The sequence below is a fragment of the Tauraco erythrolophus genome, chromosome 19, assembly GCF_009769465.1.
Source record: "Tauraco erythrolophus isolate bTauEry1 chromosome 19, bTauEry1.pri, whole genome shotgun sequence".
NCBI classification, from domain to species: domain Eukaryota; kingdom Metazoa; phylum Chordata; class Aves; order Musophagiformes; family Musophagidae; genus Tauraco; species Tauraco erythrolophus.
Genome location: NC_141483.1, coordinates 7,567,522 through 7,581,744, shown reverse-complemented (window position 1 = coordinate 7,581,744; position 14,223 = coordinate 7,567,522). Strand labels below are relative to the sequence as shown.

Sequence of the window (14,223 nt, the reverse complement as noted above, 5' to 3'; positions counted from 1 at the left end):
AGATGTTCTTGCAGTTCGGATGCCAAAGCAGAAGGCAGGTGTTACGCATGCAGGACGGCATTCTTTTCAGTATCGTTTTTTCAGTTAATGAAGTTTATCAACAGATGTGGGCGAGTTTGTTTCAAACTCAGTGATTCACAGCGTGAACTGCCAGTTAATTATTTGCCTTTTTTTTTAACACTGCTTTCTCATCTTTACTTTTTTCTCAGTCTGGGTCTCTCCTTTGATAATGTGAAGCCTTGGAAACACTTATTGCAAAATAATTGAAAACAAGTAATTTAAAAAAAAAAAACACTATGAAACAAAAAAAAACTTATTTGCCTTTACCTCTTCTTCAAATCCTGATCCATCCCATTTTCCTTTCCAATCCTGTCCTGTCAACAATACCTTTTTTTTCCCCCTGTGTAATTTTTAAGTCTCTCTCCTTCCTCACTTTGGGAGTTCAGGTGCTGGTGTGTGTCCAGGTCTGGGCAGGGCAGGGTGAATTGCATCCTACGAGTCAACTTGGCCTGCGTGTGCCTAAGGGTGGATTAACATCTGGTCTTAGCAGCACAGGTAGTGTAGTGCCACAGGTATATGTGGGATGGAAGGATCCTTTAGCAGAGGGGTCAGTAATTGGGGCCCATATCTTAGCAGACATCTGTACCTGCACCAGAGTTGCTTTACTTGGGAATTAACTTTGCAAGGTAGGCAGTATGATAGGCTGCCCAGGGAGGTGGTTGAGTCTCCATCCCTGGATGTGTTTAAGAATAGGGTGGATGATCTACTTAGCGATATGGTTTAATGGGGATTAGGGATGGTTTGACTCGATGATCTCTAAGGTCTTTTCCAACCTAGAAATCTGTGAATCTATGATCCATGCACTCTTTTGCCCCTTGCCCAAAGCTAAGGCAGTTTACTGGCTTTGTATAGCCCTGATTTCTACCCACTTTCTGAAGTAACAAAAAAATCCATGTACTTGACTTGCCAGAAACTCTCTTCAAACAAAGATTTTGGGAATCCTGTATTCCCCTTTGCCAAATAAAGACTTGGCAGCACAGCCTATTTGCAAACTGTGATCTGATAATGAAGTTTATTGCATGCTGCTTCTGTAATCTTTACCAAGAAACACTGAAGTTTTCAGAACCTAGTGCAGGTGATGATAATTTTGTCTCTGTTCTCATCCTGAGATGAAGAAAAAGATGTTCCTCTTACATTGCTGTGTTTTATTTCTAGGGGCAGACCCAATATGATGAATAGATCTACAATATCTGTAATAATTTTACTACTTTAAATGGTCATGAGCCTTATGATAGATGCTACCTTGGATGTAATTTTATAAAATGAAGGTATTCTTCTATTCTGTTGAACCTGTTGAGAGAAATAGGTATGGTGGAAATCTGGAAAGGAACAGTGAAAAACAAGGCAAAGACTGATTTATTGAAATTCAGTGGATTTTTGGTTATGGAAAAGTAGGACTGGAGAAGAAGTAAGGCAGGCATTTGCTAAGAGAATCATTAAATATGCACAGATGTTCCTTTATTTCATTTGGCGTACAAGTTCTATGTCTTCACATTGTATTTTATTATTTTAAGTATGTGGAGAATATCTTCTGGTTACTGTCTTGTTTTTTGTTTTCTTTAAACCCCTAAATCCCTACTGGGATTTGCAATTCAGAAGCATTTGTTTTTAAATTGTACTCTTCTCTAGTGTAAATAATTTAATGATTTGGTGCGTCTTAACAAGGCCATTTCATGATCCTTCCTACAACTTTGACCCAGACGTGAAGGTGCTTTAGGAGAAGAGTGCAAGTGGAATTGTGTGCGGGGCTGGTGGAGCTGAGGCTGGCTCATACGCACCCAGGCAGTGCCGGAGACCTTCCCTTGTCTCCAGGTTTCTCCTAAGGTGCTTCTCTGCTTTAGAGGGAAAGTGCCACATCTGTGGGTCAGAGCGCTGCTGCAGTCACATGGTCTTTTTTGTTTTCTGTGTAGGTATTGATTCCTAGTTCTGGAAGCAGCAAGGATTTTAATGATTTAAAAAGGAAATTAATTCTGGGCTTAATTACTGTTTTCTGCATAATTACTTTTAAATCTCCGTTGGATTTTTTCACTTCTAAGAGGACACAGTAGAACTTAGCTCCTAAATTGCCAACTTTCTAGCCTGATTCCTGTGCTAAACTGACCTGCTGCCAACAAATGTTAAATGAAATAATTTGCATAGCAAACAGATGCAAAGTGCTCCTTTTTCCAGGGTACCATCTGTAGTTGCAGCATTTCTTGTCAATTCTCCAAGTACGCAGAAATTCGCATTCACAAATAGCCTCAGGGTTCAGAGACCTGGCCGTGGGTGTGCCAACACAAACTGCACCCACTTGACTTCCACTGAAAACATGCCTTCCTCAGATCGAAATTGCACATAACAGCTTGTCAGACATCAGCTCCTGAGAAGAGAAAGGACAACCTGGTGGCTAGAGCTGTAACGAGACTTAAGGAGGATGGATTTAATTGCTGTCCTGCTACTATTCTGACATAATTACAGCCAAGATTAATGATCTAAACCTTTTTGTGGTCTGATTTTTAATAGCCCTGTCTCCTGGTTTTTGGTGAGATTCAGGCTCCTGAGTGCCTGAGTGAATCTAGACTTCAGTCACTTATCTTCACTTTCCAGTCTTTAACATGGGATTGACACCTCTGTCCTTACTTTCCTCGAAGTTGGTAAATACCAGTACTTCAAGGATTTTGAAGTGGTTGATCCTAGAGACAACAACTGGAAATAAGCACCTCCTGTAGATATAAATTAAGAGTTCAGTCCCATGGAATCAAAACCTAAGAGTTATGGTAAATGTGAGATACAATGTTTGAAAACATGGGATAAGGACTTGGTAGATGCAGAGCCAAAAACGTAATCCAGTAGGATGAGAAATGATGTATAAGAGTCTGCAAGGCTCCTGTTACTTTAATGTACTTCAGAGGAAAGAGGACTGCAGGAGCTTGATGGGAAATCATTAATGCTTAGGATGTGCCAAGTAGAGTTTTTGTATGAGAATGTTGTAAGCCTTTTTCTGAGGAGGACAGAGAGCAGTAAGGTACATGCATGTACATCTTGTCCTGCAGATGTAACTCACAGTGCTTCGATCATACACAACATGGCTTGATGGTAATGGACTCGTTCCTTGAGTCCTAATGTCTTTATACACTTGTGAATATATGTGTGCATGCAAACACCTACAGCACACTGTTTGTAGGAGGAGTGTGTGCATTGGAGGCACGTGGAGGTAAAGAAGGTTTGTCAAACAGAATCTATGATCTTGTTTTGGCAGAAAAGTTCTCTCCCTTTGCACCCTGGAAACAACTGTGTGAGTGTCTCGGTGATACTGGTGTGTCTGTTTTTTCTTCCCATCACTGCATGCTGAATTTGAGGAAAGAAAGAAAGGCTGTCGAAGCCAGGTGCTTATGTCCTCCTTTCTTATTAATGATTAATGTATGGCTTTTCTCTGAAGAAAAGTGCTTGGAAGTTAGAGCTTTCAAAGTGAATTACCTTCAAGCTCTATCCATCTTTAAATCCTGCAGGCATGATAGTAGTATGTGGTGACAGTCACATAATATTTGTTCTGCCTACACTGTCATATACTAGAGGCAGCCTTCATTTCCAACTGACTGAAGTAAGAAGGCACTTAAGTGCAAATCTTTGAGCTGGAAGCACTGTCTGGCGACGAGCAGGGCGCAGGAGGTGAAGCTCAGGTGATGCTGCTACAGTGCTGGCAGCCAAGCTGCCCTTGGTGTCAGGGGAACTTTGCTTATTGAAGCATGGCAGGACAGAGGAGATATGTGACTCTGAGTTTTCGGATGCCAGCTTTTATTTTCTGTTTTTTTTATCAGCAGCAAATTAGTAATTGAGCTTCACGAGGCTAGCATTAGTACAGAGCCCTCCTTGCAGCAGCTACATTTTTCCTCTACTCCAAAAAAGTATTCTTTGACAAAGTCATTTGGTTGACTTTTCCTCTTAATCAATGTCCTCCCCTATCATAGTTCAAGTAGTCCTTTTTATGTTTTGGTAGGGCAGGTGCTTAGCCAAGGAGGCCTGGACAGGACTTCTTGCAAAGCTTAGCGCTTCCCTGTCCTGCCCAGAGGAGATGAGGGCAGATGCTGCCCTGTCCCTGTCCATCCACCTACCGTGCTTGGAGGCTGCTGCGCTCCTACTGTTTTCATACGGGGCACAGCCTTCTGGAGATTGCTGCTGCAGAAACTGGAGGTAATGATACTGTCAGGGTTGTGTTGTGGAACAGGTACTTTTGAACTGGACTTTCAGCAAAAGAATAGTTTTAGAAAAAGATAAAAACTGAACAGAAATTTTCCTGTCAATCTCCACTTTGGAGGCAGCAAGCAGCACAGAAAAGGGAGAAGCTTATCTGCCCAACCCAGACCGGGAAAAAACCAACTCAAATTAAAAACCCACACAATAGAGAGGAGTGAGCAAAGGCAGTTTCTTAATTAGCTTACTGATACTATGCAGGATCACAGCATATGGCTGTCCTGGGGCTTAAATGATGAGCAGAGCATTTAATTCGTGCTAGTAAGGAGCTGTTAGGGTTCCTCCTGACAGTTTCTGATGTTTAGCTTGTAATATAAATAAATTATGCATAGATTTTAGCAGCAGAGACATAACCTAGTTACATGCAACCTTAATGCTTTACAATCAAATCTGAAGTATAAATTTAAAGTTGTACACTTGCTTATTACCTTCTGTCGTTACTTAGGAATGAATCTAGGTCCCTTCTCCCTGGGCTGTCAGTGAAGGGAGTCTACAAAAATGACTGTCGTTGTGGTGGGATGAAGAGCAAGACTGAAACAGAGCTCACTGCAGCCTCTGTAATGGACATAGTTTGCTTTGGAAGGCATGTGAGCCATATTCCTTTATTAGATAAATACTGCCTCATTTGTGTATTTTTAAGATTCTTTTCACAGTGCAGCAAGCGTGTGTGATAAATCAAGCAGAGGAGCGCCTTAGCCTTTCCTCCAAGCAGACACTGGAATAATTTGGAAGCTAAGTAGCTGTTGGGCATCATGGAATTCTTGTGTTTCTGCATTTCTGCATCATTCTGCATTACAGGAGAGCAAGCTAAAGGTCCTCCAAGTAGGTCATGTAGGAGGTAACCAGTCAGCATTTTACTGAAAAGACATTACGTGATGTTTTGGATCTAGAAAGCCACAAATGAACTAGAACTAGATGATCTTTAAGGTCCTTTCCAACTCTAACCATTCTATGATTCTAAATAACAAAGGATGGACTTGACTTCTGTGCCTTGTTAAACTGGACTCCTGGCTGCTGAGCTTCTGCTTACTGCAGGGAGCTCTTACAGACAGTGCTGATATGAATACAAGACATGTGGCACTGCTTTGTAGACCTCTTACTCTGTGCCAGTGTCACTGGAGTGCAGACTAAGCTGGTGAAGTCCTTTTTCAGGGGTGGCTTTTGGTACATTCTCTTTTGAGCGTTTGACCAACTAAGCAAAACCAATCCCTTTATTCAAATAGCTGGAAGAGTTTTACGTGCAATGCAACCAGGGCGGCTCCGCTGCTTCTCTTTTGGGTCTGCCTGGTAAGTGGATGCTTAAGTGGAGCAGAAGTCTCCAGTGGGATCTCCTGTCCAGATCTGATACACCTTTTCTCAGTTGAACAGCTTCTCCCTACCTAACTTCACCAGCAGTAGAGCTCCCCTGTCTTTCTGTTCATTTCGTTTTGACTTTCACTTCTTCCTGTTTTCTTTACAATATTGTCTGCTCGGTTTCTGATTCAGCTGTCTGCTGCCAAGCTCCATTGTGTTGTACAGGGCTCTTTTACCAGAGCTGCCTGGATCAGGCTATCTTTGTGTCACAGGCAGCTTCTTTCTGTTTCTCTCTTATTTTCAGAACAATGAACTTAATACCAATTAAACTTTTTGGTATTTCATGTGAACTGAAGTATGGAATTCATTCTGCTTCTGCATGAAATGATGGAATGATTTTAAAATGTTTTATATTCCTCCTTTGGGACATTCAGTACCTAGAAATATGCTTGGAAATAGAGTACGTTTACTGCAACTATTATTTATCAATCTCCTTTGGCTGACATCCAAATAAAAATTTCTTAATAGTGAAGCTAAGCGTGGATGTGGAAGGCTATTTTTATAGCAAGGGTTCTGACTGCCAGAGTAGGCGGATAGAAAACTAATACATTTAAATTAGACTTCTAAGAACCTTGAAGGTTTTTTATCAGCTGAAGTGTATAAAACTCGGTGTCTGAACAGCAAAGCTCCAGTGATGATGTTGGTCAGGGTCTAGCGAGGTGTATGTGCTGCCTGGCAGCTCCGCCGCAGCGCTGCCGTAACTCAGTACGCTGGCTGAGCCCGCGAGGAAACGCCAGTCGTTTGTGGCTCTCTGGCTCGTGATGATCACAGGTATCCTTATCTTCTTCAGCAGTGCCGAGGCAGACTATGTAGGAGCCAATGTCACTTTTTAGCCAGGCAATGCAAAAATAGCTATTGGAAGGTTGTTTACAATAGTAAAAATAGGATTTGTTTGGGCACTCAGAAACCCTGCAGTATGCACAAAGAGACTGTTGAAAAGAGCTCATCACTGTCTCAGCTTCAGCTCGCATCCATGCTTCTTCCAGAGAAAGGTGGAAACGTTACTAGGAGGATATCTTAAAAATTTCCAGTTTAGCTTTCTGTTTATATTAAAAAAAAAAAAAAAAATGAAGTCCCCAACCTGTTGTCTTTGTCCCTAACAGGGTCTCTAAACAAAATGCTTTTTACACCGCTGAACTGAAGCGGATGGTAAGTGTTCAGTAATACTGGAACCTCTGGCTTTCAGCTTCAGCTGCAGCACTGCGGGATAACGACTGATGGCCCTTTCCAGCCAGGTGGCAGACACAGCAATAGTCTTGGAAATACTAGTTTTAATGTTCGGAGAAAAAAATATGTCTGCCTGATGCTTGCATTTTCAAGTTTCTCTTCATCATTAAAAAAAAAAAACCCATACAAAAACTCTCCACATCTCCACTTTATCTTTCAGATTGTTAGGGAGAGCACAGTGGGGACATTGCTACATGATTTGCATTGAAATAGTGCAAATTAAGTACCGTGCATTTAATTACTTTTAAATCTTTTCTCTTGAGGATAATTTTGGTGTTTGGCACAGATAGTAGCAACAGCTCACCTATCCTAGAAGTGATGAATGCCAACTCTGTTCTGCGGATGCGAATGTTAACGTTCAGACTTGCATCTCATTAGGAAGACTATTTGGTGATAATGATAACCTTATCTAAAGCATGAACAGATTTCTCAACACATTCCTCACCATTTTCTGAAGTCTTTAATACCAGCAGACTGGATTCCTAGCCTGATGTGTTTCTGTGCTGGTAGGTATTTACTTTTATTTAACATTTACTTAGTGCTCCTCTGTTATGTTTTCCCAGGGAAAGCATATATTTGAACATCCTAACAAATCCTCTTTCACTAGTCCTGTCTACAGTCTGGACTCCAAGATTTTGAGGAAGCATCCAGGTCGCTTTTTCCAGCTAAAGGCTAGGGATTTCAAAATCTCTGAAATAAGATTTGTGCTTTACTGTTTTACATAAAATCAGTCATACAGTTGGTTTCCTTCCTGTGTACTTTGAGTGATATGGACAGTAATTCCATGTCTTGCTCCTAGAATTGCCTTTTGAATGTGGTGTATATATTTACGGCAAGCACACTGTGAGGCTTTCTGTTACCCTTTGCAGTGTGATGCAAGAAAGATACTATTGTTTTTAAAATACGTTTTTCATTTAGTGCACTCTTGGAAAAGCACTGAAAAGCAGGGAAAGTCAGGGAAAGCAGCAGAGGCTTCTCTGGGAGTGAAGAGAGAAGGAAAGGGAAGCAGACTGTACAGAACACCAGAGATGAATGGCAGGTGTCATTCATCACTGTTTCGTATAAAAGTAGTTCAGGTAGTTCCTCCTCGCCCTTCCCACCCGTATAGACAGACAGTCAACTTTATTTTCACTTACAACAGGATGTTGCCCATAATCAGTGCCTCAGAAGCCCTGCAGAGTTTGTGTCTGAAGTTGGTCAAACTTAAAAAGTGTCTTTGACTTCATCCACAGAGGTTCTTGATATTAAACTGCCCCAGCAAGGAAGTCACTGAGATAACGTGTACAATGGCGAAATCTTTGGGCCGTTCCAGTTGTTCCATGGCAGCCAGGCTCCGAAGTAACAGAGCGAACCAGCACCTCAGCTGGGGTTTCTAGTCAGTCTCTTGTGTCAAACACTCCATCCACTGAAGAATAGGTGAATCCTCTGATGTTTTGTCAAATATGCATGGTTTTTCTGAGTAAAGCAGAACCTCATTACAAATGACCCTGAGCTTAATTGCAGCTGATTATTTTCAGTGTTAGAAATCATGTGCCCAGCATGTTGGACAAAATTTAAAACAACTCCATAAAGAAGTAACCTGGGTGAGGCTTTACATTCCTTCTGTGGAGTGTTGCCCTGTGTAAGACAACTACAAAACCTCTGTTAACGTCTGCTGGAATTTGTCACCTATTTGTTGATTTTCATCACTCTTGAAAGAAAGGTGTTTAGAAACTTCTGCTTTGGGTGTTTCAAAGGAAACACGATTTAATTACGTCTTTCATTCCATGATTTGTAATGAATCGGTAAAGATGCATCAAGAACAATTCCAGGGCAGATGATTAGATGAGACTTTTCCTGGCTCTGGTCAGCGGAGTGCACTATCAAGTTGTTTATTCCATTGCAGTTTCCATCCTTTTTCATGACCAGTACTAGCACTAGCTCTCTTGTCTATGTAGTCACTTTTGCCTCCATTCTGAAGTTGCTTCTGAAGACTCAAGATGTGAATTTGACTGATGACTACCAGGTGCTGTTTTTCAAGGAGGTAGATAGTATAGAGTCTTAACACCCCAAGGCAGAAATGCAACCTGGCATCTTCCCGGGTTGCAGGAGCTTTTGAAGATCGCTCTGGATCATGGAAACCAACCCTGGGAGCTCTTCTCCTGGGATTGCCAGATGACAGCTTACTCAAAGCATACTCTTGATTTTCACCATGCTCACCTGTGCTTAGGGATGTTTGTCGTACTTGTGCATGTATCTGAAATGCAAATATTCCCATGGGAATTGGGAGATTTTTGCTGCTTTTTGCAGCATTGGAGCAGCAGAAGGAGCAGACTCTGTGAAGCAGGTGCTGATCTCCCTGCACTTAGTCTTTGAGATCTGCATTGCCCAGAATTCTTGGACAAGAATGTGAGCTGAGCTTTCTAGTAGATCTGGGTTATAGTTACAGACAAGTAAATGAGTTTTGTTGTTTCATGTTAGATAAATCCCATGGGCTGCAGGGATCTCATCACCCAAGGAGGGAGAACCAGCAGAATCCCAAGAGTGGTGAGATTTACAGATGTGTTCATAAGGATACGTTTGCTGATGTGTTAGTTACAACATTAAAACTGCAAAGTTTGATGTCTGGATGACTTATTCATAGCATTAATTAGCTATTAATTTGATCCTGCAGAGTTTTCATGCTTATTTATGTGTGATATATGTGAGAATTTTTTCTTGAGGCATTAATTTTCAGTAGATTTTTCTATAGTTGAAGATACAGCAAGTAGTATCAGCAAGCCATGCTCTTACTGATGCACTTTTATAGTATCTTTTTCAATTATAACTTTATCAATATCTACATTAATATTAATCCTAATACAGATCAAGAAATAAGAAAGCAGGATACAAAATACTGTGATGCTGTTGATAACCAAAGTAGTAAAACAGATGTGCTATAAGCATGGTAGCACAAATGGACCATAGAAGAATCTCTTATGAATGGGCCATGAGGCAAGAAAGGTGTGAAGGATTTTTTTTTTTTTCAAAATTCAGTTTTTTTATTTTTTGATGTCTACAGGTGTTCCATATCTATTTCAGCTGTCTGTTTCTAAGTCTTAATGAGAGAACAAGAAACGTGGTACACAGCTCCAGATAAGACCATTTTTAGTTCATTCTGTCACCCTCAAGCTTAATAAGTAATGTTCCACTTTAACAGATGTGCTTGAAAGTGGAGTTGCTATCGTTTATTGTTATAACTCCTGAAAAGTATCACAGAGAATTTGAATTCTAATTTCAGTTTCATAAAGACTTTACATTAAAATTCACATTTGGGCTTTGATATGAAAGGATTAGTACAACTGTAGATGGAAAAACAGCATGTAGAATTCTCTCTTCCATATATCCTGTGGAATTGTATTTTAATATCTACTTTACCTGCCTTGTGTCAGCCATTGCTAGAGGTGAGGCTGTGTGTTAGGATTTGGGGAAAGGAATCATTTATCTGTGCATTTCATTTGTGGTGTTAATTGAAAGTTAATGTGCTGTTACAGCAACCAGCTCACAATTAAGTGTCTTCAGATTTTGAGAGGTCTCTGGGAAAATGTGGGGTTTTTTCCTAGTCATCCAATTAACATACCAGCCTGCCTGGGTGCTGGGAGGACATGGGAGGGGACCATGATTGATTTGTTAATTACTTGGAGATTGGCAGTCCCTCTAGTTAGTTAAAAAGAAAAATTGGCTGCATGATCCCGATAGCAGAAGGTAAGGATTGTGTCATGAGCTTTTGAGAGCTAACCTTGCACGGGTTTGTAGAATTCAAAGACCCTGAAAGCTGACATGTTGGCTGTGTTGTCGAAATCAGTGCCTTTCAGCCTTGAGAAATCTTCCCATGTAGTTTTCGCCAGCAAGCAAAGATAAGAATCATTTTGTCACTTCATTCTCCCACAAAAAAGAAAATATTAAAAAAAAAAAAAAAAAAAAAAAAAAGGCAGCATTTGGAAAATTGACTTGAATTTTGTTTATTGGATAATGGCAGGTTGATGCTTATGCAAGGCTGGGGCTTCAGTGTGTAGAGCGCACGCTCGCTGCACGAGTGAGGCTGAGTTCATAGTTCCCCTCTGACAATTTCTCCAGTCATTGATCTGTGCAACTTTCACAACTCCGGGCAGCCTTTCACTGCTCTGTCTCACATCTTCTACCCATGCCCTTCCCTTGTGCAATGTTTTGAGAAATTCCGAGTCGTAAACATACTGACTGTCCTCTCTTACCTTCTCAGTGTGACTGAGCCAGGCTTTGTGCTGAATCTGCTGTACACAGGGCAAAAGGTGGGCTGCAAATGTCAATACGTGGGATTTAAACTGGATGGCAATAACTTTGAGTCAGAAAGCTCGGGGTGCAGAACAGATTTGGAGAAACTTTGAGCGGTCAAGGAGACAGCAGTCGTACATGATGACTCCTATCCTGATTTCTTTGGAGCGGATGAGATGCCAAAGAAAGTGAAGATCAGTTTTATACACAGATTGATTAAACAGAACATAGCTTATTGTACACCTGTTTTTAATATTTTTAATTTTTCAACTTCTGTGGCCATGAATACTGCTGAGCAGTCGTGTGATTTTTGCCTCTTTTTCTTCAGGTGGTGAAAGTATTTTTCAGATTAAAATTTCCTCACTTTTAAATTAAATTTTTGACTTGTGTATCATTTGTTCTGAAAACTCCTGTCCAGTTTAAGGTATATGACTGAACTCACCAGCACCTCAGAAAAATGTTTGTAGGCATCTCTGTGGCTGTTTTCCCCTTTCATTCAGATTTAGGGAGCTGGAGAAGTACATTGCCCGTATTTTACTGAGATTTAATAAGATGGTCAGACTACTTTGCCTGCAAATTGTTCATCCAAGATAACGAGTTCTTAGTAATTGTAGCATAAACGGACACACTTTTATGGTGAAGGTTAGAGGGCTAAATTTTCTTTTAAATCTCTCCTGTTAGGAATGTAAGTTCAGATGGAGCAGAAGCACGCAGAAGACTGAGAGAGTGTGATGGCTTGGTGGATGCCCTCCTTCATGCTCTACAGTCTGCGGTTGGCAAGAAGGATACAGACAATAAGGTGAACATGAGTATTAAAACTTAATGGATGTTTCCATTAATTTAGGCTGAAGTGTTGCACTGGGATCTGAATGCTATGTGGTAGTATCAGAACAGGATTATGCTTGCCTTACAAAATATTTATCTTCCTCTCATCTCTGTCGTAATGTCCATGGTACTACTGATGGAGTATCAGCGTGATTCTGCTATGTTACCTTGTGTGCCTGATGAGGTGAGCAAAGGCAAGAGGTTGTGATAGGTGGGCAGAGTAGTCCTTTGTTATTGTCAGTGACATTATTGCTGTTGTTCTGCATTACTTAATTGACGTTTATAAGTGCAGTCTCCAAATCAGAATTGAGTCCCATTGTATTGTGCTGTGCACAATACCAGCAAAGGAGTTAGTTCCCATTTTAAAGAGTTTATCCAGCACCACCTCTAAAGACAGTAATGCTTAGACATTAAGATATGTCTTCAAGCCTGCAACACTTTTTTGTGGCTTTTTTTTTAGGTGCAGATTTTAATGCATCTGTTTTTTCATCATCTTATCCTGTGGCACTTAAAAGTGTTATTTATGTGCATAAGGAATATCATAAGTGTAACCTGTTTAAAAAAGAGGGAGCATACTGTTGCTTTATCACACCAGTAAGGCTTGTAAAGCATTGTTATTTTATTCTTTCTGAGTACTGCTGTGTGATGGACTGTGCAAGGGAATTCTAAAGCCCTGTCACTTAATCAGATAATTTTGGAAGCGGATTTTGTAACCACCTGGTGGTTTCCATTGCAACCTACAGAGCATTGCTCTTGTCAGAACCTGACATGCTATGGATCAGCTATTACTGCAGGACGGTGTGTGTTCTCTTTGAAATCCTCACAAGGCCTAGGTTTTGACCCACAGAAAATTTAATAAAATTGGCCCCTTGGGGATTGTAAAGGCCGGAAGAGTGGGAGAGGCTTGCATTAAAATAAGATCCTTATATGATCATTTTCTGCTGTGTGTCTGATCTTTTGGTGAGTTGTATTCTTTATTTAAGATTAGGTGGTATTTTTGATTAGAGAGTTTTCAGTTTGAGTGGGTACTATTTATGAAGTGCTTCGCTTCTGGAAGAATAAAAATGGTTTTAGAACAAGAATGAAGCTTAATTTAAGGGGTCCTGACTAAACCTTCCTTGAAAGCTAAATTCTTTTCCTGGGACAGGTGGGCTTTTTTCAGTTCCCCCAAACCATCCACTATGTAATAGAACAGTTTGCAAATAAGAGGGTGCAATACTCCTTATGACATAAATTTCTCTGTAACAGTCCGTGGAGAACTGCGTGTGCATCATGCGGAACCTGTCCTATCACGTCCACAAAGAGGTCCCCGGAGCTGATAAGTACCAAGAACTGGATGCCAGTCAGACTACAAGCACGGGAGGCTCTCAGAAGAAGAAGAAAGACGATGCTGGTTGTTTTGGTGGAAAAAAAGCTAAAGGTATGTTTTGCAGAGAGCTCAGAACTGGAAATGGATTTGGGGATAAATTTTGCTGTGTAGGCCTGCTCTTGCAAGTACATTCATCGTGCTGGTGTAGAATGATGCGGTTTGTGAAGGTATGTGTTTGTAGTGTCGTGGCATGTGTTCATCACCCTTGTTGCATTGCTACTAGATATTTGGGAATTTTTCCATGATTGCTGTGGTTTTGTTTGGCTTCAAATAGGAGTGGTGCATGTTGACAGGTGGCACTGCTGTTGGACAAAGGTGGATCTGCTCTGCCTCTCCTCTGCGTTGCTGTGTTCTTGCATCTGTCAAATGTATGCTTAAGTCTGTTTGCTTGGCTGTATAGCATGTGTCCCAGCCTCTGGAAGCCAGGCCAGTGCGTGTTCGTCCCTGTGCATGGTAGTCCTGTCTGTGTGTCTTCCATGCCTCCAGTTTCACGTTTGAAAACAAACTAAAAGCCTGCCCTCCCACTCACAACCAAAACATGACACCTCCCAATTCTATCACTCTCTCAGTAATTTAAATTACAAGCATGATTTTGTAGCTTTTAATTGTCAGTCACTTTTAGACCTGTTCTCTCCTCTGGGGCATGAGTGTTGCAAATGAGTTTCATTACAAGAGAGGATTAAAAGTCTCAGTAACCCCCCCTTCTATCTTTCCTTTAGAATGAGACACTCAAATTATATCCATTTTCTTTGTTGGTTTAGAGAAATTACTATTCTAGACTGAATACAGAGACAATTAACTCCATTTTCTGTCTAGGCTCCATTCTCCTCATTGAAGTGTACTTGCATCCTGGCTTACTGTTTATAGCCAAGTCTAAGGAAGGTTTTTTG

The 14,223-nt window shown here is 40.9% G+C and overlaps 1 protein-coding gene across 3 annotated transcripts in view; it reads left to right on the top strand.

Moving 5' to 3' along the window:
- Positions 1-14,223, top strand: part of ARVCF (ARVCF delta catenin family member) — a 168,737-nt gene that overhangs the window by 107,965 nt on the left and 46,549 nt on the right. For all 3 annotated transcript variants that reach the window (XM_086623809.1, XM_086623808.1, XM_086623807.1), the window contains 2 exons: positions 11,821-11,938; positions 13,213-13,384. In XM_086623809.1, the coding sequence (XP_086479935.1) occupies positions 11,821-11,938; positions 13,213-13,384 (290 nt within the window). The remainder of the gene's footprint in view (positions 1-11,820; positions 11,939-13,212; positions 13,385-14,223) is intronic.